We start from the raw sequence: 24,387 nt of genomic DNA on the forward strand, positions 1-24,387 counted from the left end.
TTGCTCATATTTACTAAGGGTGCCACTATTTGTGGAGGGCACTGTAAATACGTGGGATTTTTAATTGCTGATTCCCTTTCTTTTGAGCCTTATATTCAGCACATTGTGAAAAAATTAAAGTCAAAAAGTCTGTAACCATGGTTCCTCTGAGAACAGGGAACGAGACACTGCGTTTGAAACGCATATGGGGAACGTCATCACGTGAACCGGTGTCTGAAAGCAATTATCAAATCTCACCAATCCTATTGGCTGGCGACAGCCTATGACGTCATTACAGACGTGACCCAGAAGTATAAAAGGAGTGCCTAGAAAAGCAGTCAGTACCTTATCGTCTGAAGGGACTGTTCAGAAGGCAGCCCCGATGCGTGGCAGGTAATGCAGTGTCTCGTTCCCTGTTCTCAGGGAACCATGGATACATACGTAACCTGAGACTAGGGGTGTCCTCGACTACGGATTTACATAGTCGAATCTGATTCGAATCAGATTGCCTATATATGACTGATAGTCGAATCATATATGTTGGGGTTGGGGGGGGGGTGATTTGAGCTTGAAAAACAGCAGTCCACTAGAGAGTGCGCACGGACTTTGAAAGGGCCGCGCGCTGAACTGTGCACGAGATGGAGCGGGACACGCACACTGCAGATATACATTTCATATGTCGGCAAATCAAATTACATCGGCTAAACTGTCTGTGCAAGCAAGCTTTAACTCTTTAACATTGATGCACCAAAAAATTTTATTCATTTAATAAAAAAATTATATATATATTTTTTTTTTATCAAACATTAATTTACAGAATTGAATTAGAACAGAAATATGATCGAGTCAAACTGCAAAATGCCTGAAGTGCAGGGGAACATATATTCAAAACACAAGCCACAAATAATTAAATTAGATAACCCAGAGTGATCAATAAATAAATTAAAATTAAAGAAATTATTAAAATAACGAAAGTATAGCCAGAATTGTCAACTTTGTCTTTTTAACTGCGGAGACAATAAACGCTGAACTGGAGTGGCAGTCTTTTTAGCTAAACATTCAAAAATCAAATTACATCCGTCTAAAATAGTTTGAAATCATTTGTAGCTACCCTACCTGATTGAGAGAAAAAAATCCAGTCTTTCACGCGATCTGCCTGTGTCCGTTTGAGTCTTTTTAAATAGCGCGCTATAGTCAGCTCGTTGGCCGGCAGAAGTGCGCCGCAGTGTTTGTCATTGTTGAGTTCTCGGATATGAGCTGTTGGCACAACTTGCATCATACGTTTTTTGGATCATATTTTACCATTTCAAAGTGCATCCAATTGTACACTTTATCCAAAAGAAAGAAGCTTTGGTAACACTTTATAATAACTGCACACTATGAAGCATTAGTTAAGCATTAGTTAATAGTTATTTCATCACTTATAAAGCATTAATAGACATTAGTAAGTAGTTTATAAATACAGCTATAATTGCTTTATTCTTGATTTATAAGCATATCTATAATGTGTTTAATAATTGTATTTTCATACTTTATTAATAATCAATTTATCATTTCTAAATTAAGTATTACATTATTTACAAACCAGTTATTTAGGAGTTGTCAGTAGTTCATTTAGTAAGTGTAAGTAAATGATTAATAAACTATTTAAACATTAATTTATACATCTTATTATTTAGACACAGTAATAGTTACTTAGTGTGTTAGTAAATGTTTTATTAACACATATTCCTACTGCAATTCATGATTAATTCAGGTAGTTATAAAACATTTAGAAGTAGTCAGTTAACTATTTTTGTGAGCTCATCTAAAGTGAGGACGATTTATGCTTTGTAAAGCTTTTATAAATGAGATTTAAAGGTTCAGTGATCTTCTGCACTGCTGTTCTCTAATGTTTTAAAGTTAGTACCAAGATAGTTTTGACACTAGGAATATGTTAATAAAGCATTTATTAACACACTGAGTAACTAATACTATATGTCTAAATAATAAGATGCATACATGTACATTTAAATATTTTATTAATCATTTACTTTCACTTTCTAAATGATCTTATGAACCACTGACAACTCCTAAATTACTGGTTTGTGAATAATGTAATACTTAATTTAGAAATGATAAATTGATCATTAATAAAGTATGAAAATACAATTATTAAACTCATTATAGATATGCTTATAAATCAAGAACAAAGCATTTATAGCTGTATTTATAAATGGCTTACTAATGTCTATTAATGTTTTATAAATGATGAATTAACTATTTACTAATGCTTAACTAATGCTTCATAGCGTGAGTTATTCTAAAGTGTTACCGAAGCTTTTAATAAATATTTTTAATGTGCGTGAATAAATCCAACCACCCCTGTTAAGTTTCACTTTAAAGATTTAATCCCTGCCGCAAAGATGCTCCTCTGCCGGTCACAGATCATGGAAGTGAAACTTAAAAGGGGTGGTTGGATTTATTCACGCACATTAAAAATATTTATTAAAAGCTTCTTTCTTTTCACATTTTTATTTATGGTATTAACATCATAGGCTGTATATTAACCTATTGGGAAAGAACCAGTATGTCTATGTAAAATCAGATATTGAGCACCACCATATAGAGGTCTTCACAGGTCCAAAAATTCATACCCGAACCCGAAGAGACCCGTAAATGTGCTACACGGAACCGACCCGGCCCGACTATTATTTTGAAAGTTGGACCCGAACCCGTGCAGAACCGAGAAATGCCATAAATGTACTACCCGGACCCGTCTAAGCTGGACCCGAACCCGACCGGACCCGTCTGGACCCGATCGGCACATAGGTCTATTCCACAGCAAATTGCTATTAATAAGTCAATAATCAAGTTGCGAAAATAAAACGTGTTGTCTTACCTAATATTAGTAGGCTATAGCTTTCTCCCTTGTACCTGACTGTGATGCGCTTGCCAAGAAAGTTCATCCGTTATTCCTCTCTTGCCGATTGAAATGCTTAATCCACTCATTATTCCAGCTTTAAAAGTTCACTTGCTGTCACGATGACAAATGCGACTTTGCAGTTTTGCATTATTTCGTTGTATCTCGAGACTCGAGTCAATTCGCATAATAAAATAACTTTGACTGTTTGCCCTTTTGAACTATAATAACGATTGCTTGTTCAGTGACATGGCCGCTGACGTTAGCATTACTTATTTGCAGTCATTTCTGTGCTTTCTGAGCCGAGTCTGACCAAAACTTTAGATATAACAAGACGGCATAATGTTATTATAAAAACAGGAGAAAGAAAGTGCGCTCGCATGAGACATGCGCGTTAGCTGGAGCAACCTGAAACAAGCTTTAAGTGTCACAGAAAACATTCGTGTGATAGTTCATATTTTGTTAATGATTTGAAATAGGCTATGTTATTTAAATGCGAATGTGCAAGGCTACAAGCAGTTCTTGAGATTTGAAGTTTGTTTGCATTACTGTTGCACACGATAGGAATAGTAAAACTCGATGATCGCCGTTCGCTTGCATTAACTCCGCCCGCTCTGCTTCTGATGGCAGTGTTTTTTGTTTTTTTATGATAACCAAACTTCTCCAGTGAGGTTAACTAGTTTAACTCAACCTGAGCCACCATACCACCTGGCAATGTACTCAGTAAAATACCTTTTACTCTTTAAGCAATAGCAGTACAAACCTACGCCATCATGTTCTAGAAGGAGGCCCAAACGGGGCCTACAACTCAGAAAGACATGTGGCGCCAGCTCTAGTGGCAGTTACTAAGCTCTAAGGGGGCCATATAGAACCAAACTATCCAGTGAGGTTAACTATTAGCTCATCCTGAACTTAATTCTAATCAGCACATTCCAATAGGCAGTGTACTCAGTAAACACTTAAAATTCTTAAAGAAAGAGGAGTACAAAAACTCTGCCAACATGCTCCGAAAGAGGCCCAAACCGGGCCTACTCCTCCAGAAGACACGGGTGTCAGCCAGTGGCAGTGTCAGAATTAAACCATCACAAACCTGTGCCATCATGTTCCTAGAGGAGGCCCAAACGGGGCCTGCGACTCCAGAAAGACACGTGGCATCAGCTAGTGGCATCTGTCTAAGCTCTAAGGGAGCCTAATCTGAGAACCAAACAACCAAGTGAGGTTACCTAGCTTAACTCAACCTGAGCTTAAATCTACACATTCCAACAGGCAATGTACACAGCAAAAACAATCTTAACCCTATAGTAGGGGAGTACAAAGAATATATGCTACCATGCTCTGAAGGAGGCCCAAACCAGCCTACTATTTCAAATGGACACAGGCATAAACCTGTGGCAGTGCTAGTTCTAAGTGAGCAAAACTCTGACCAAACATCTACCAAGAAAACATGTGACACAACAAGCTATTGTGCTCAGAAGGAGGCTTAGACAAAAGCCTTCAACTCCAAACAGTGCAAACAACTCTTGTGGCAGTGTTCAAACTCTAAGGGAGCTATAAAAGAACCAAACTGATTAGTGAGGACTGACAACACAATGGCCATAGTGAAGAAGTCCCAGCAGAGGTTGCACTTCTTGAGAAAACCAACCTGCAGGGAAATCTGCTGGTGACTTTTTACCGCTCCACCATCGAGAGTGTCCTTGCATACTGTCTCACAGTGTGGTACTCTGGCTGTTCAGCTGCAAATAGGAAGGCTCTGCAAAGAGTTCCTGAAAAAGACTGCTGAAAAGATCATTGGCTGCCCCTTGCCCTCTCTGGAGGACATTGCAAACAGCAGGTGTCTCCACAGAGCCCGCAACATCATAAAGGACAACACCCACCCTGGACATGAACTGTTCAGCCTCCTGCCTTCTGGGAGGCGATACAGGAGTCTTAAAAGTAAGACAAACAGATTAAAAAACAGTTTTTATCCATGGGCTGTAAGGACTCTGAATGGGGATGAGACTTAACACTCTGAGGTCTGAGGTATCGCCGGCGATACCACCACGTTTTTTTTCTTACCAGTGTGAAAGAGACTCAAAATACTCCGTCAATGTTGCACATACAATTAAGAGTTATACACCATTTTAATCTGTGGAATATCTTCTTTTATTTGTGTACACTCAGAGTAAAAACAAAATGTTGTGCTTTTTGCAAAATAAAGAAAACTAACCTGATGCGTGATCTGTCATCTCCCTCTGAACGAAGTCCAATCTGATAGTTCTCAGAAAATGAACTGTAACTTAGTGAATACTAATCACAAAAAAATTAGACTTATGTCTAAAAAAACGTTGAAATGTCAGGTTTTAAATCGTGTAAGTCAAATCGAAAACAAATATTCTCTGTTTATGTAATCTGTATAAAAACAGAGCCATGTCAGAAGTCTGTGATTCAGCTCATTATCCGCTAATGCGGCCATGCCCACGGAGGGAGTGCTATTCAGACGCAAATTCAGTCAATACATGCATACATCGTCTCAATCGTGTATTTATTGTCTTGAAAAGTGTTTTGAATAGCCATAGTTAGCGATCTCTGGCCTCTGTTAGTTCGGTTAGTTCCTGGTTCCTGTTCTTCTTTAGATGAATTTGTGGACTAAGGGTGCACAGAGCGCCCTCCGGCTGCAAGTATGAATTGAAAACGTCTCGGGTTACGAGTGTAACCCTTGTTCCCTGAGTAAGGGAATGAGACGCTACGTCGGATGACGTGATGGGAACCCTCTGTATTTTGTGTTCGTGAAGCACCTCTGTATCCAACCAATGAAAAGACGTGACGTCAGAGGCGGGTGACGTCACGGATCAGGAAGCTATAAAGCACACCTGAACACAAAGCACGCCAGCTTCTGTATAATGTCTGAAGCAAGCGCACCAGGTATGCAGGAGATACGGCCACGTGACGTAGGACGTGGGAACTATCGACGCTACGTCGGATGACGTGATGGGAACGCAATCCCAACTACGCCGTCTCTCCGAGTGCCTGGCTGCTATCTTGTAGCACCCTGGCCCCCGGAGTGCTGTTAAGGTGAAGATTGTAAAATCTGATAAAGGTGTGCTGGGATGACCATCCAGCCGCACCACAAATGTCGTCCATAGAGACACCAGATAGGAGAGCTCTGGACACGGCCATACCTCTCGTGGAGTGAGCCCGCACCGTCAAAGGACACGGGCGCCCCACCGTCTCATACGCAAGTGAGATGGCCTCGACCACCCACTTGCTCATCCGCTATTTAGATGCTGGGCCCCCCCTCTTAGGGGACCCATAACATACGAACAACTGTTCTGTTTTCCTCCACAGGGCAGCTCTGTGGACATAAGCATCTAATGCTCTTACAGGGCAAAGCAGATTCTTCCTTTCCTGATCCAAACTCGCAAAAGGAGGCGGGCAGAAAGCCTCCAGTACAGTGGGACCTGGGACCCTCGTTAGAACCTTTGGAACATAGCCTGGCCTGGTATGCAGAAAGGCTTTCACCATACCTGGCGCAAACTCAAGACAAGATGGAGCGACTGACAGCGCTTGTAAATCACCAATTCTCTTCAGGGAAGAGACAGCCAGAAGAAAGATGGTTTTGAGTGTCAAGAACTTATCTGACACCTCCTCTATCGGCTCGAAGGGAGCCTCAGCCAGCCCTTGGAGCACAATAGCGAGGTCCCAGGTCGGGGTCTTCGTGCGCACCACAGGTCTCAACCTGAGTGCACCACGGAGGAAGCGTACTACTAGGGGGTCTCGACCCAGCGAGGAGCCCCCTACAGGAATATGATGAGCCGAAATAGCGGCCACATATACTTTCAGTGTGGAAGGGGTTAAACCTTCCGAAAACTTTTCCTGGAGGAACTGAAGCACGTCCGAGACTGAAGAATGGACCGGGTCCAAATTACGTTGTCCACACCACATAGAGAACAACTTCCATTTATATAAGTACAACTTCCTCGTGGAGGGAGCTCTCGGTTGGGAGACCAGTTCCTATGAGCCTTGCCCCCTCAGGGGCCAGGCCCACAGTTTCCACATTTCTGGGCGGGGATGGAGAATCGTGCCGCCCGCTTGAGACAGGAGATCCTGCCTGAGGGGAAGCTCCAAAGGAGAGCCGTGAAGTAATGACATTATGTCTGAGAACCATATTCTGGTCGGCCAGTAAGGGGCCACCAATATTAGGTCGACCTCCTCCTGGCGAACCTTCTCCAGAACTCCCGGGAGCATTGAGACTGGGGGGAACGCATACAGACGTAGCCTCGGCCACGTCTGTAGCATGGCATCCAGCCCAAGAGGTGCTGGGTGCTGAAGTGAGTACCACAGAGGGCACTGGGCTGACTCCTCTGTGGCAAATAGATCGAACTTGAGCTCGACCGAAAGTTTTCCATATCAACTCCACCACCTCGGTGTGGAGTTTCCATTCCCCGGTCTCGTGCCCTGCCTCGACAGGGCGTCCGCCCCACATTCAACCGCCCAGGGATGTAAGCTGCTCTCAGCGAGAGGAGCTTTCCCTGGGACCAGAGGAGGATGCGACTGGCCAGCTTGGACAATAGGCGAGACCGCAAGCCCCCCTGATGGTTAATGTACGAGACCACCGCAGTGTTGTCAGTACGGACCTAACACATGATGATCTCTCAGGTCTGGGAGGAAGTGTTTTAATGCAAGAAACACCGCCATCATCTCCAGCCGATTTATGTGCCAGGAGCGCTGATGGTCCTCCCAGAGGCCCTGAGCCGAGCGACCACTCATGATCGCTTCCCCAGCCCGTGAGGGAAGCATCTGTCGTAAGCATTACACGACGACCAGAAGTCCCCAGCACGGGTCCCTGGGTTAGGAACCAAGGCTTCTTCCACATGACCAGAGCACGAAGGCATCGCCGCGTGACTTTGATCATGTGAAAAGTATTTCCCCTCGGGGAATACCCCTTGGTCCTGAGCCACCACTGTAAGGGTCTCATGTGCAGGAGGCCAAAAGTAATGACGTTGGACGCAGCTGCCATCAGACCCAACAGTCTCTGAAACTGTTTTACAGTGAGTGACTGGCCTAATTTCACCCCCTTCACGGCCCCGAGAATGGAACTCACACGAGCAGGGGACAACTGCGCCTGCATCGTGGTGGAATCCCAGATTACACCTAGGTAGTTTGCAACCTGACTCGGGACCAGCACACTCTTTTTAGGCGTTGAGCCTCAGCCCAAGCCTCTTCATGTGCGACAGAACAACATCTCGATGTTGAACTGCCAGTTGTTCTGTTTGAGCTAATATCAACCAATCGTCGATATAGTTCAGCACGCGGATGCCCTGGAGTCTCAGCGGAGCCAGTGCTGCATCCACGCACTTCGTGAACATGCGGGTGAGAGAGAGAGGCCGAAGGGAAGAACCTTGTATTGGTAAGCTTCGCCCCCGAAAGGCAAACCTGAGGAACTTCCTGTGAGAAGGATGGATGGATACATGGAAGTATGCGTCTTTCAGATCTATCGCTACAAACCAGTCCTCGGACCTGATCTGAGGGATGATCTGTCTGAGTGTAAGCATTTTGAACTTCAGCTTTCTTACAGATCGATTTAGTACACGTAAATCTATGATCGGACGCAACCCTCCATCCTTCTTTGGAACAATGAAGTAGCGGCTGTAAAAGCCTGACATTTTGCTGGGAGGGGGAACCCTTTCTATAGCCCCTTTTTGCAATAAGCGTCGTAACCTCTTGTTCCATCACCAGAGACTGCTCTGGGGGTACCACTGTGGAAAGCACCCCCTTGAACTTGGGCGGACGAGAACCGAACTGAATTCTGTAACCCTGTTCTATCATGAGCAGCACCCACTTCGAAATGTTTGGGAGACTTTTCCATTCTTCCAAATATTCTACTAAGGGAACCAGCCTCTCTAGACTGGTCTCTGGTGTTTTTTGAGCACTTGGCTCGTCTATCTGACGCGGCGCACCGGCAGAAAAACGAACCACGCGCTGACCGACCCTCCTCGGAGGATCGGCGGAGACTGCTGTGTCCTGACGCACACTGGGTGGCAGGGTTGACAGCACGGTCCCCTGAGGGCACCGGGAAGGACCCGATATCCGAATCCTCCCGGAGGGGGCTCCCCCTCGAGAGATCCTGCGCTATGGATGTCAGGATCTCTTCTTTGAAGCCTTCCGGGAGATAATGACGGTCCTCAGATCCGTCCTACCCCCGGAAGGCTTCGCCTGTGTCGCCCGACCCGGTCCCCAGGATCTACGTGGGGGAGTGCGGGAGGCGACACTGGCCTTCTGTTGCGCCCTGTGGGCTGAGGAGCTGGCTGTCGGCCGAGGCTGCTCCCGCCCAGCAGCCTCGGGGGGATGAGAGCGGCGGGGAATGATCTTGGAGAATGCCGCTGTCTGTTTCCGTGTCTCCTGAAACCTGTCGACGACAGATGACATTGCATCGCCGAACAGGCCATCAGGAGACAGCGGCGCGTCCATAAGCAGGTTTTTGTCTCTTTCTTTAATGTCTGAAAGATTGAGCCAAAGGTGTCTCTCCGTGGCCACCAGGGCTGCCATAGAGCGGCCAATGGATTTGGCCGTCTCCTTGGTGGCCCGGAGAGCTAGATCTGTTGCTTTTCTGATCTCATGCAACGCTTCGAAGGACGCTTCCCCGCTCTCATCAATGTCCCCTAGCAGGTCGGCTTGATATGCCTGCAAGATCGACATTGTATGAAGGCATGCAGCCGCCTGACCTGCCGCCGAATAAGCCTTGCCCACCAAGCTAGAAGTTGTCTTTAGAGGCTTGGTGGGCAGCGTCGGGGTCTTGTGGGACGATGCAGATTCGGGCGAGAGATGGCTCGCAAGCGTCTCCTCGACCCGAGGCATCGCCCCATAGCCATGACATTTCAGTCCAACTATATTGCTGTACAGCGATGTTTGCGGGCTGTACAGTCTATACTGGACTGGTCTCTTCCACGACCTCGACACCTCGGTGTGGAGGTCGGGAAAAAACGGTAGACCCCGACGCTGAGGTAGTGACCGAACCGGGAGAAACCTCTCATCTAGCTTACTTTTGGCTTTATTTTCAGCTTTTTCTGCGGGCCAGTCAATATTCAGCTTTTCTACTGCCCTGGTCACTACCTCTAATAGCTCCTCGTATGCAGGGGATGAGGATGGCGGTTCCTCCTCGACACTCTCCACATCAACCTCCTCGGATGGAAGATATGTTGAGCGTCGGTGCCTCTCTTCGGGGGGAAGAAACCGCTACGCGTGCTTCCGCCACCAAAGGAGAGACACTGGGTCTAGCGGGTAAGGGAAGCGATAGGGCAGCGCCCGTCTCTTCCCCTCCGCTAGATCCATTTGTGAACCCCACGAGTGCAGCCTTCGCTGTGCCTCTGCAGCAGCGGGACCAGACCTGCGGGGAACACTCGCCTCGGCGCTCTCCTCGAAGAGCGCCCGGCGAGATCGCAGCACTCTGAGGGTGAGCCGTTCGCAGTGTACACAGACGGCTCCCTCGAGAGCCGCCTGTGCATGCTCAACCCCCAGGCATTTCACACACATGTCGTGTGTATCTCCTGTCACTATGTAGCGTGGACAAAGAGGAGTACACTTTTTGAACTGCTGCTGCTTTTCCGCCATAATGCTTTTTGTCTTATTTTTGTGCATTTGAAACTCTTGTCCTCGGACGAAGAGATCACTGTGTGAATATATATATCAGACAGACAACAATAAATAAGACAGACAAGATACAGAGAGCGCTTGCTGAAGACAACAGAAGCTGGCGTGCTTTGTGTTCAGGTGTGCTTTATAGCTTCCTGATCCGTGACGTCACCCGCCTCTGACGTCACGTCTTTTCATTGGTTGGATACAGAGGTGCTTCACGAACACAAAATACAGAGGGTTCCCATCACGTCATCCGACGTAGCGTCGATAGTTCCCACGAAAGGGAACAGTATCCAGCACTCATAGTGATGACAATAAATCCTGAATAAATATTACTCCTCTGTATAGAAAATTAACAAACATATGAGAATCCATCAATATTTCTCCAAATGTGCATGCTTTTAAGCTAAAAGCCTATATGAAATGCCATAGAGGTAACATAATTGTTCAGACACTTTGCATTACAGAAATACATTATATTTTAAAGTATATAATAGAATACCATTATTTTAAATTGTAATAATATTTCACAGTATTGCTGTTTTTTCTGTATTTACTGCTTGAGACATGATCAACAGAGGGTTTTTTCACAGTCTACCTGACTGAAAGAGCTCATTATTTATGCAGGTCATTATAGCTCTTTATGCGATTCTTTTGTCTTCTCAGGTGAGAATCACCCATTATTCATGATCAATTCACGCCTCCACGCATACAGTGTTTCATGACCAAAGATGTTTTAGAAAATTTAAATCTCTCTATTGTTTTATATGAAGGAGTAGTAAAGACAATATTTACATAATTTTGAAGCAAAAACTCTAGTCTACAATCTCCAATACCCAGAAGTCTTGTGAACACAGATTTAATATTACTTTTTTGGCCTTATTTCAGTGACTTAAGTTTTTTGTTTTTTCAATAACCACGCATAAACGTTATTCCTTCAAAAATACAAACATGTACATACATGTTCCTCACATATTATGGTAGCCTAGTTTGTGCTGAATACAGTGTAATGACACTTTTGTCATTTATATGTTTATGAACAACTGAAAAAAGCACAAATGTCAGGACATGTCAAAACTTATCCAGGCCCTAAATCAGCCTCAGACTCCAGAGGGTTAATATATTCTATTCTGCTGTGAGCATGAAATAACATTTTAAGGTGCAATATAAATTTAATATATAATGTGACTACTATTTTGCAAATTATTATCTGTTTATTTTTATTTATTTTTATTTTTTATGGTTCTTATGGTTTTTGTTATGTGTGTGTGTATGCCAGTCGGCACTGATCAGATGGGGCACTATAATTTCGTTGTTTGTGCAATGACAATAAAGCTTCTATTCTATTCTATTCTATTCTATTCTATTCTATTCTATTCTATTCTATTCTATTCTATTCTATCCCTTCTTCGTTTTATAACAGTCTGCAAACGGGACTGAGGGACTGAGGAGACAAGTTGCTCAAGTTTAGGAATAGGAATGTTGTCCCATTCTTGTCTAATACAGGCTTCTAGTTGCTCAACTGTCTTAGGTCTTCTTTGTCGCATCTTCCTCTTTATGATGCACCAAATGTTTTCTATGGGTGAAAGATCTGGACTGCAGGTTGGCATTTCAGTACCCGGATCCTTCTTCTACGCAGCCATGATGTAGTAATTGACACAGTATGTGATCTGGCATTGTCATGTTGGAAAATGCAAGGTCTTCCCTGAAAGAAACGACGTCTGGATGGGAGTATATGTTGTTCTAGAACTTGGATATACCTTTCAGCATTGATGGTGCCTTTCCAGATCTGTAAGCTGCCCATACCACACACACTCATGTAACCCCATACCATCAGAGATGCAGGCTTCTGAACTGAACGCTGATAACAACTTGGGTTGTCCTTGTCCTCTTTAGTCCGGATGACATGGCGTCCTAGATTTCCGAAAAAGAACTTAAAATTTTGATTTTCCACTTTGCTACAGTTCATTTTAAATGATCCTTGGCCCAGAGAAAACACCTGCGCTTCTGGATCATGTTTAGATATGGCTTCTTTTTTGACCTATAGAGTTTTAGCCAGCAACGGCGAATGGCACGGTGGATTGTGTTCACCAACAATGTTTTCTGGAAGTATTCCTGAGCCCATGTTGTGATTTCCATTACAGTAGCATTCCTGTATGTGATGCAGTGCCGTTTAAGGGCACGAAGATCACGGGCATCCAGTATGGTTTTCCGGCCTTGACCCTTACACACAGAGATTGTTCCAGATTCTCTGAATCTTTGGATGATATTATGCACTGTAGATGATGATAACTTCAAACTCTTTGCAATTTTTCTCTGAGAAACTCCTTTCTGATATTATTCCACTATTTTTCACCGCAGCATTGGGGGAATTGGTGATCCTCTGCCCATCTTGACTTCTGAGAGACACTGCCACTCTGAGAGGCTCTTTTTATACCCAATCATGTTGCCAATTGACCCTAATAAGTTGCAAATTGGTCCTCCAGCTGTTCCTTATATGTACATTTAACTTTTCCGGCCTCTTATTGCTACCTGTCCCAACTTTTTTGGAATGTGTAGCTCTCATGAAATCCAAAATGAGCCAATATTTGGCATGACATTTCAAAATGTCTCACTTTCAACATTTGATATGTTATCTATATTCTATTGTGAATAAAATATAAGTTTATGAGATTTGTAAATTATTGCACTCCTTTTTTATTCACAATTTGTAGAGTTTCCCAACTTTTTTGGAATCGGGTTTGTAATAAAAAGGGTGAAATGCTTTAGTCTATCACCCAAACCCTAGTTCTAGCCTAGGCCAGCTATAGCTGTGGGTCTATAGGGCCACACATAAGCATAGATCTGCCTGACTTAAACTCAGCCTCTAAACTCTCATAAGAGAAGGAGGCTACTCTGAAAATAACTCTCTAAAATAAGAGCTCAGATGAGCAAAGCTCAACCCAAGCCAAACAATGTCAGGCGGCCCAGAAGGCTGATGCTAAACATAGATCTATCTGAAGTAAAGAGTGCTAATCTCGAAACAAACTCTAGCTATGACCAGAGGAGAAGCTACTCTACCAATGGTGGCTGTAAAGGTCGCCATTTTGTTTGCCAACACCAAAAATAAATCATTCAAGCCAACCTAATGGAACTTCAGGGCCCTAAATTCCCCTTTCTCTTTTTTTTTTCTCTTACATGCCCAGGAAAAAACTATACAGGAAACGTAAGGTCAAAATACTTTATAACATAAATATAGACCCAGCTTACCTTCCTACGGCTTGAAGTCCGAAGACTCCTCATCATGGAAGGGATGGAATCTAAGGTTCTTTTAAGCCTAAAAGAACCTCTTCACTATCAAGCCAGAAGGTGGGCCGTCAGAAAAATATTCATCAAGGGCCCAGCCCTCAGCCTGACTGTAAGAAGCGCCTGAGCGTGTTTTGAAAAATGTTCCATTATTCAGGAGGTGGAAGAAAAAGAGAGGAGAGGGTAGATGTGAACTACCCTCTCGGAGAAGAAATCAATCACTAATGCTGCTGGCGTCTGAGATTGATTACCTCCCTCAGATCCTGCTGCTTCTTCCTGGAGTCCCGCCTTCTCTGGGACTTGCTCCGAGGAGGAGGAGGTGCCCAAGAGGCAACACTAGACTTCTGGCCCTGTCTTCAATCCTCGAATCTGAGTGGTATGCAGGTTTTAAGCGCTGCCGAGAGCGCCTTCGCCTCTCTGAACTTTCCCACCACCACCTCGACGGAAGTACCTAAAAGTTCAGAGGGCGAAACCGGTGCTTCGAGAAGAAAGCCCTTTTCTTTCTCCCCAGTGTCAGCCAGGTTCAGCCACAGGTGTCTCTCCGTGGCCACCATCGCTGCCATCAATCTACTAATCGAAGCAGCGGTTTGCTTAGTGGCCCAGAGAGCCAAATCCATGGTGCGGCGTAGCTCTTCTACCGCCTCAGGGGACAGACCCTGCCTCTGATCCAGATCCTTCAGCAAATCAGCCTGTTTGGCCTGTAACACTGCCATAGTGTGTAAGGCTGCACCAGCCTGACCCGCTGCCGCATATGCCCTGCCATTCAAAGCGAGAAGTCACTTTAAGGGGCTTGGAAGGCAGGACCGGAGCTTTCAGTGTCGGAGCCTGCCCTGTGATGAGATAGTTCACGAACGTCTCATCAATAGTGGACATCGACACATACCCATGCTGGCTCAATCCCTCAACATCAGCGAAATTCGCCCGCTGATGCCTGTGAATGCAAGCCGAGTATGGGTTCTTCCATGCCATCTCGATCTCAACATGAAGAAGGAATGGAAGGCTCACGGGGGCTGCTGTGTTATGGCCAGAAAGGAATGTGCAGCCCCTTTCTTAACCCACACCCAAGGCAGCTGCAACCTGCCAGAAGCGTGCTTCATAACTTCAAGCAGCTCCGCATACGCAGGGCAGGGAGGCTTTGAAGTTTCAGCAGGCTCACCTCCTTCCTCTTCAACAGCCATCTCCTGTTCTCTTGGGCTTGAAGCCAGAAGAGCACTCGCTGCTGGATCTGATGATGTCTATGAAAGGACATTGTCATCATTCAGCAGCTCACCCTTGTCAGCCACTGAGGGTTGAGAGAGATTTACACCTCTCTCAAACTCCTCCGCGAGCTCCACCTGAGAACCCCATGATTTCAGCCGCCGCTCTATCTCAGCACGGGTGGGGCCAGAACCACCAGGCACAGATGCTAGCTCCTCTCCCCTTGAGAAGAGGGCCAGACGAGAGTGGAACGTCCTAATAGGCAGACACTCACAATTCACACAGACAGCACCCTCAAGCACTGTCCGTGTGTGCTCCTCTCCCAGACAGATAACGCACAGATTGTGTGTATCACCAGGTGTCAGAAACCTGGGACACGGATCCACACACTTCCTGAAACGTTTGTCAGACATAGTAAATTCTCTTACCAGATTTGAAGTAATCGCAATCAGACAAAACAGTCCCTGAAGATGAAAAGATACTGACTGCTTCTCTAGGCATTCTTTTTATACTTCCGGGTCGTGTCTTTAATGACGTCATAGGCTGTCGCCAGCCAATAGGATTGCTGAGATTTGATAATTGCTTTCAGACACCAGTTAATGTGATGACGTTCCCCATATGCATTTCAAACGCAGTGTAGAGTTCCCTTTCGAAAGGGAACTGGGCCTTTTTTTAGAGTCAAGTCATGTCTTTCTTTTGAAGCAAGAAAGAGATTAGTAGCAGTTACTTTTTTGTCAGTGTTGGATTATTGTGATATTATTTATATGCAGGCACCTAAGCATTGTTTACAAGTGTTGGATTTGGTTTATCATGGTGCATTAAGGTTTATCACTAATTCAAGAGCCCTTACCCATCATTGTTTACTGTACTCTTGGGTTGGTTGGCCCGCATTGTCATCTAGTAGACTCAAGCACTGGTACTTATTTATATATAAAATCATCTTAGGTTTACTTCCCTCGTATTTACAGCAGAGTATTATTTAGAAAGGGGTAAAGAATTATGGTCTTCGCTTACAAGACTATTATCTTTTAAACATCCCTAAAGTTCACACAAATATGGGTAAACGGGCATTTAGCTATGCTGCTCCATTTGATTGGAACCAGTTGCAAGACAAATTACATTTAAAAGAGTTGGTATCACTAAATGATTTTAAGGGTATTTTAAAGGATCTAGTTTCTGTGTAATTTGATTGTAATTGTTTTTGAGTGATTTTGTGTATTTCTGTATATGTAAATTAATGTATTTGTTATATGTTCAACTAAATGTGCTGCCTATCTTGGCCAGGACCCTCTTGTAAATTTTAAATGTAGATTTTAAATCTTTTAAAATTTTAAAGAATTTTGGTTAAATAAAGGTTTAATAATAATAATAATAATAATAACTAGGGTTTGCCCTTGAGAGCCTCAACCACCAATGGAATTGACCTTTCTCAAAGACCCACCCCCCTTATTTACTGTTGCTTTGTCCAACAAGCCATGGTGCTCTCATGACACACATCATTTTCTCAGAATGAAAAATACATTGTGGAGCAAAAAGGAAACTGACAATGCGCTGACAGACAAGACAGATACCAGGTTACTTTTGGTATGAAACAAAGTCTCAGCTTTCAAATTTTGGTCATTTTTTAAGAAATCCAAACAATAAATACCATTTTGTGGCTCTTTAATGTGTTGTGACAGAACGCTGTAGCGTCTCAGTTCAAGCGGCATGTTAACCGATCATCTCTTCCTACTAGTAATAAACATGAATTAACATTAGAAGGTATGTTGTTTCAACTGCAGAAAGACATCAATACACACCGTTTTTTAAGTTCAAGTCCTCCAACATTAATTTATTAACTCTCCTGTCTGGTTTGTTTGTCAGACAAAATGGTGGATTCAGTGTCATGATTGGTTATATCACCTGTCAAACTTCCGGCGAAGGGTGAATTGGTATGTGGAATTTGGATGCAAGGCCACGCCCCCAGACATACATGTATATAAGGCGGCTGCCTGGCACACACACTTCAGGTCTGTTCTGAGGAGCCAAGATGCCATCTCAACCCTTCAGTGGCAGTTCAAATTGTGGCAGGACACAACGTCTCCGTTCCCTCCATCAGGGAACGAGGGTTACACTAGTAACCGAGACGTTCCCTTTCTGTCGGTCACTTTCAATGTTGTGTCGATATACCAACACAAGGGGTCCCTATACTAAATGCCACAACTTGAACTTCGTCATGAGGTGCAGATGTAGGCAAGCCTCTGCGTACCAACAGCAAGTGCAGCTACGCTAACTCGTAACCTTTCAACACTCAATGTTGAACTTTAATGTTGGAAAGCGTTCTCCTTCTCATTGAGAAAGGAACATTAAAGAGACCACATCCTATGGGCTCACCAGTGGGGAGTACTACATAGGGACATGCTCTCACAGTGAAGCATGAACCATACACGAAAGCTGTTTTACTATGGGCATGGCCCAAACAGTGAAGACAGATCGTGCCCATACAAGGGAGCTCTGGCCTGGCAGCTCTTTTAGAGGAATTCAGTCTTTTATTGAGGAAAATGCCTCTATTAGAATGCCGCTGATGCTCCCCAGCAACAACCATTTCTTTGCAGAGGTGAATGGAAATTGCTTCTATTTAGAATCAAGAGACGGTGTCTCCAAAGAACAAAGCTGAAGTGTGTGTGCAAGCCGGCTGCCTTGTATACCCGTATGTCCAGGGGTGTGGCCTGGCAGATAAATACCACACAGCAATTCCACTGGCATTTTCTGAATATGTTAGAGGTGTTTGGGGCTCTCAAGGGCGACCCCTAGTGTTGGTATTTTGACACAACGTCAAAAGTGACCAACAGAAAGGGAACCAAGAAATATTGAAATGAAAGGAAAGGTTTAGTAGAAGCTGTGCTGCTGCAAATATCTACAAGTTGTTAAATTCAGGGGTTAACTTGCTTTTTCCAGCCTGCACTGTAAATTATTATTATGATAATTTATTGTCCTCAGATAAAAAACTGAAAAGTACAACTGCTTGTGTGTTATTAGTCAGATTGTGTTTGTGTATAATTGTGACTTAGATGAAGACCAGACCATCATTAATCAATGCAAAAATCCAGTTAAAGGGTTAGTTCACCCAAAAATGAAAATTCTGTCATTAATTACTCACCCTCATGTCATTCCACACCCTTAAGACCTTCGTTCATCTTCAGAACACAAATTAAGATATTTTTGATGAAATCTGAGAGCTCTCTGACTCCTCAATAGACAGCAATATAACCACCACTTTCAAAGTTCAGAAAGGTACTAAAGACATCATAGTTGACGTGGCTGCAGTGGTTCAACCTTCATTTTTTGTGCACAAAAACAAAACTTAAAAAAAAATAAAAATAAATGATATTGCTGTCTATTGAGAAGTCATCTCAGATTTCATCAAAAATATCTTAATTTGTGTTCCAAAGAAAAACAAAGGTCTTACAGGTATGTAACGACATGAGAGTGATTAATTAATGACAGAACGTTTTGTTGATCACTGATATTTACAGTTTTATACTTTCTTGTAATTGCTTTGAAAGAAAAACATCAGTCTAGAGTGTGCATGTAAATTTGGCCTGAACACAGTCTTTTTAATGACTGCTTTGTCCTGACATCACTCTAGATGAGCTCCCTTATCTGAAGTGTCCACTGCACACAGTGATGAAACTCACTCCTGTTGCCTATGGTCAGACTCTCTTATTCTCTTCTGAAATATAACTGTTTACATAAAGATCAGTTAGATTGTAAAATTATCTTTTTTTTGTGTGTGTTTCCAGGCTGTGAAGTTGAGTCCATTTTCCTGAATGTTGAAGCAGTGAACACACACAGAGACAGACCTATGGTGAGCACAGTAATATTCTAATACTTTAGCACTTCTGATCTAAAGAGCAGTGCAATTCTCCAGTTTAAAGTATGGGCACGATCTGTCTGCACTGTTTGGGCATGCCCATAGTAAAACAGCTTTCATGTATGGTTCGTACTTCACTGTGAGAGCGTGTCCATTGGGACATTGCAGTCGTGGCTCTCGCACTTCTTTAAGAGGCCGAGAGCATCCACAGCTGATACCCGTCCTGGTCCTTCTACCTCCGGCAATAGGCATGTAGCCTCGGGACCCTAGACAGGACCTGACTGCATTGGCACATCAACTGCCTCGAGTTGTTGGCCATGCTAGCCCTGAGGAGGTTTCAACCCTTGATTTAAGGCAAGCACGTGTTGGTCTGGATGGCATTCGTTCCCGTCTCAGACCGATCTGTCTATGACATCAAAGTACCGCGAGAGTGTTTGGAGAGCATACAACTCCTTATGCTTTTGAAATGCTTTTGCAGTACTTTGATGTCATACGCCGGTCTGTGCAGCGTCGATGCATTTCGAACAAGCCTACTATCTTTATGAATGGGTCATTGAATCAGTGACTCGGGCGATTCATTAAAAAATGCTGAATTTAAAAATTGCTCATTTAAGAATGAAATACCACTGTGTTGATCGGAGATGCAAACGTTCTGCTGTGACTGTTTGGAACTATTTTGGAGCAAAAACACTCAATAATGAAAATATTGTGTCTAACGTAGGCTACGTCACTTAATATTAGCTTAAACTTAGCATATATTAATTTATTACCTTTTGTATTAATTATATACTATTGGGTAAAGTATAAAATAGTGAAAATTTTAAAAGTAGCACAAATGAGCATCCGGCTCAAGGCTGTGCCGGTAGATGGACATGGTATTTTAAAACCAAACTGTGCGACCTAAAACCGGAGAAATGGCCACCCTATTTAACATTTTTATCTTAAATAGTTGGCAAATATTGCTGTATTTAGCCTCGTCTTGTTCAACTACTTACATTTTACCTTGCATTCTTCAAGCGTTAAAAAAACGCAGTGCTGGAATTACCACTTGGGCTCGACTTCTGTGAACAGTAAACCTTCCAATCAGGCCAATCAAATAAAATCACAGGCCAATCAAATAAAAGGCTTCTTTTTTGATTGGCCATCTCAAACATTTTGACATGAACGAGTGCTGTAAGACCACTGCACTGAGCATGCTAAATAGGTTAAACATTTTGAGTCGTGGGCCACGTGGGCATTTGCCTTGGCTGGCGGAATTATACATATATGTACTATTTCTTCTTTATATATTTCCATAGCAACTGGCCAGTCCACATTGTACAGTGGCCCACCGGAAAAAACTAAAGGGTAAAGGGTAAAGGATTTTTATTGTCATTCCAAAGCATGGTACATGAGCTGGAATGAAATTAGGTACTGAGGTCCGGTTAAAAACATTCACAATAAATAACTCCCGGTGCTCCGGATGGCCAGTCCGCCCCTGGACAGAGGCATGTTTATCATTGTGTCACATTGCATTTGCTTTTAAATACAATTTTTAATCATTTGGGAATTGAGGATATTAATTGTTGCAGTTTTGCAAGTGGAATTTTTGCAAAATCTCGCCTGATACAACACATCTGCTCAGCAGTCCGTGGTCATCGTTGTCTGATTCTCCTTTTCATGATGGGCCATACATTTTCAATAAGAGACAGATCTGGACTGCAGGCCGGCCAGTAAAGCACATCCTCTCTACTGTAGAGTATGAAACCACTCTGATGCAGCACAGGCAGGATGAGGTTTGGCATTGTCTTGCTTCCCATCTTGATGGCAGTACAATGTCTCTGTACAATCCCAATATACAGTGGGTACGGAAAGTATTCAGACCCCCTTAGATTTTTCATTCTTTGTTATATTGCAGCCGTTTGCTAAAATCATTTAAGTTCATTTTTTTCCTCATTAATGTACACACAGCACCCCATATTGGCAGAAAAACACAGAATTGTTGACATTTTTGCAGATTTATTAAAAAAGAAAAACTGAAATATCACATGGTCCTAAGTATTCAGACCCTTTGCTCAGTATTTAGTAGAAGCACCCTTTTGGTCTAATACAGCCATGAGTCTTTTTGGGAAAGATGCAACAAGTTTTTCACACCTGGATTTGAGGATCCTCTGCCATTCCTCCTTGCAGATCCTCTCCAGTTCTGTCAGGTTGGATGGTAAACGTTGGTGGACAGCCATTTTTAGGTCTCTCCAGAGATGCTCAATTGGGTTTAAGTCAGGGCTCTGGCTGGGCCATTCAAGAACAGTCACAGAGTTGTTGTGAAGCCACTCCTTCATTATTTTAGCTGTGTGCTTAAGGTCATTGTCTTGTTGGAAGGTAAACCTTCGCCCAGTCTGAGGTCCTGAGCACTCGGAGAAGGTTTTCGTCCAGGATATCCCTGTACTTTGCCGCATTCATCTTTCCCTCGATTGCAACCAGTCGTCCTGTCCCTGCAGCTGAAAAACACCCCCACAGTATGATGCTGCCACCACCATGCTTCACTGTTGGGACTGTATTGGACAGGTGATGAGCAGTGCCTGGTATTCTCCACACATACCGCTTAGAATTAAGGCCAAAAAGTTCTATCTTGGTCTCATCAGACCAGAGAATCTTATTTCTCACCATCTTGGAGTCCTTCAGGTGTTTTTTAGCAAACTCCATGCGGGCTTTCATGTGTCTTGCACTGAGGAGAGGCTTCCGTCGGGCCACTCTGCCATAAAGCCCCAACTGGTGGAGGGCTGCAGTGATGGTTGACTTTCTACAACTTTCTCCCATCTCCTGACTGCATCTCTGGAGCTCAGCCACAGTGATCTTTGGGTTCTTCTTTACCTCTCTCACCAAGGCTCTTCTCCCCCGATAGCTCAGTTTGGCCGGACGGCCAGCTCTAGGAAGGGTTCTGGTCGTCCCAAACATCTTCCATTTAAGGATTATGGAGGCCACTCTGCTCTTAGGAACCTTAAGTGCAGCAGAAATTTTTTTGTAACCTTGGCCAGATCTGTGCCTTGCCACAATTCTGTCTCTGAGCTCTTCAGGCAGTTCCTTTGACCTCATGATTCTCATTTGCTCTGACATGCACTGTGAGCTGTAAGGTCTTATATAGACAGGTGTGTGGCTTTCCTAATCAAGTCCAATCAGTATAATCAAACACAGCTGGACTCAAATGAAGGTGTAGAACCATCTCAAGGATGATCAGAAGAAATGGACAGCACCTGAGTTAAATATATGAGTGTCACAGCAAAGGGTCTGAATACTTAGGACCATGTGATATTTCAGTTTTTCTTTTTTAATAAATCTGCAAAAATATCAACAATTGGACTGCCTCTTGCTAACACTGAACATGACTTTGCAGAAACCATTGAGTCTGTTGCTATGATTTCATTTGCTTCCAGTGCAATCTCCAAGGAAGATTTCCAGTCTGCATGCAACAACTGCCCGGTGTTCACAAAACTGCGTACATACCAACAGACATGTTGGCTGAAACACAAAAAGGATGTTGACGCGGATTTACAGGGATACTTTCCTGTCCGACATGAGCTTGCTGTCGTGGATGGATGTATTGTCAGGGGAACATACCGTCTCTTGGTACCAGAATCATTACAGAGGAAACTCATAGAACTGGACATGAATTGCATCAAGGTATAGTCCATATGAAGCAAAGACTTAGACAATTTTACTGGTGGCCTAAGATGGACAATCAAACTGAAATTCTGATACGCAACTGTCATACATGCAAACAAAATGACAAGTCTGCAGTTACACATGATGCTCCCCTCAACCCTGTTGAATTGCCTTCTGCTGCATGTGAAAAGGTCTGCATTGATATTGTTGGACCATTTGAAACTGCACCATCAGACTGCAGATACGCAATAACGCTTGTGGATTACTTCAGCAAATGGCTGGAAGTCGCTTTCATGTCCAGAGTTGACACGTACTGTTAAACAGTTCTTGCCTACTGTTTTTGCTCGGGAAGGAAATCCAAAAGAGTTGGTCTCAGACAATGGACCTCAGTTTATCTCTTCTGAGTTACCTGCTTAATGATGGTAAGGTGTGGAATGTCTTGTCTTGTCACGTCTGGCTGAACTGCCAGAATTGAGTGGAATTGTTACTCCTGCTGAGGTACAACATGGAAAGACAAGTCCAGTGAATAGGTCTGTTAGAGTTAGACAAAAACCCGTCTGGACTAAGGACTATGTTTTACATATGTAAGGATATGGAGAACTTGAGATAGCTGTGTGAATATTTGAATGAATAACACACACAAAGAGTAAACATTTTTTATTTTTTTGTTTCAATATTACTTGTTTATTCTTGACTTGTTTATTTATGTTGTGATATACAAACAGTTGTTTTCTTTCTGAAAAGGGGAAGATGTTGTGTTCTTTCCATTGCATAGTTTGCATTGCTATATTATTAATGTCCACTAGGTGACACTGTGGTGTTTTACATGTTCCGATGTAAGAAGGAGATAAAAGAAGAACTACATAGTAAAGAAAATGCTAAGCTACTGCTTGTGTTCTGCCTGCTTATTATTATGACTCCTCCAACATAACAATATGGTGAGGGAACGATATATTTTTCTCGTGGCCACAACTTCATTATGTTAAAGGAACGACATCTATTTCTCATGGCCACGAGTTAAATGTGTAAACAACCTGCGTGACCATAGCAACCTGGAACTATCAGAAATGGATGAGACTAATAATGGTTCTTTGATCATATAAATGCATATTTACATGCTGAAAATGGGCATGTATGCTCTTTTAGCATCATGCTATTCTAAAGTCCTGACTCATGAATATTAATTACTTACATATTTATTTTTAATTTAGAAAGAGAACGGAATTAAGAAATTATTATATTAAAGGTGCTCTAAGCGATCCTGGGCGGAGTAACTTCTTGTTGACGTTCGAAGTGTCAAACAAAACAGAGGCTAGCTAGACCCTCCCTCCTCCTCCTCCCCCTCCCCTCCGTGCTTCCTGAAACAGTCATGAACGCACATTTAAAATCATGTTTATTACGTTTCGTGGTCCAGGCTGCACCAGGTAGTTTTTGTTGCCGTTTTTGGAGCTTGTGGTGACTACAGAGACCGTGTTTTTTTTATAGTGTGTTCAGGGGTCAGGCAGCTAGCAGATAGTAAGGAGATGTTTGCTGTATGTGACAAAAAATGTTTTGGCCTAAAAACGCGTGACATCACTGTCACAGACACGTCAGGCTCCACCGCTCACCAACCACATCGCACCCAATCACCAGAATACTGATCACCGGCACCTGCACCTCATCAGCACCTCATCACAGTCAGCATAAAGAGCACTCACACACACCACTCGATGTCCGGTCTCGTTTGCATTAACCTTACCTGTATGCTTACCTTAAGGACTCCCCGCGATCTACTTACCTGCTTCCAAGAATCTCCTCGTGTGTTCTCTTCTCTCCGTGTGAGTGCTCCCAACCAGTGTCTCCAGCGTCTCCAGCTCCAAGGTCTCCGGTACCTGTTAACCGCAAAAGAACTCTGTTATCATCCTCCATCTCAAGAAACTAC

At 43.5% G+C, this 24,387-nt stretch overlaps 1 protein-coding gene across 3 annotated transcripts in view; it reads left to right on the plus strand.

The window, feature by feature from the left end:
* si:dkey-96f10.1 (6-phosphofructo-2-kinase/fructose-2,6-bisphosphatase) overlaps positions 1 to 24,387 on the plus strand; it is a 133,158-nt gene that overhangs the window by 88,631 nt on the left and 20,140 nt on the right. Inside the window, exons 12-13 of one of the 3 annotated variants that reach the window (XM_048209452.1) lie at positions 18,603 to 18,665; positions 18,757 to 18,821. The exons of the other annotated variants lie outside the window; for them this stretch is intronic. Coding sequence (XP_048065409.1) covers positions 18,603 to 18,665; positions 18,757 to 18,821 — 128 coding nt within the window. The remainder of the gene's footprint in view (positions 1 to 18,602; positions 18,666 to 18,756; positions 18,822 to 24,387) is intronic. 3 annotated transcript variants of the gene reach the window in all.

The sequence above is a fragment of the Megalobrama amblycephala genome, linkage group LG12 (genome assembly GCF_018812025.1).
Source record: "Megalobrama amblycephala isolate DHTTF-2021 linkage group LG12, ASM1881202v1, whole genome shotgun sequence".
Classification (NCBI taxonomy): Eukaryota; Metazoa; Chordata; class Actinopteri; order Cypriniformes; family Xenocyprididae; genus Megalobrama; species Megalobrama amblycephala.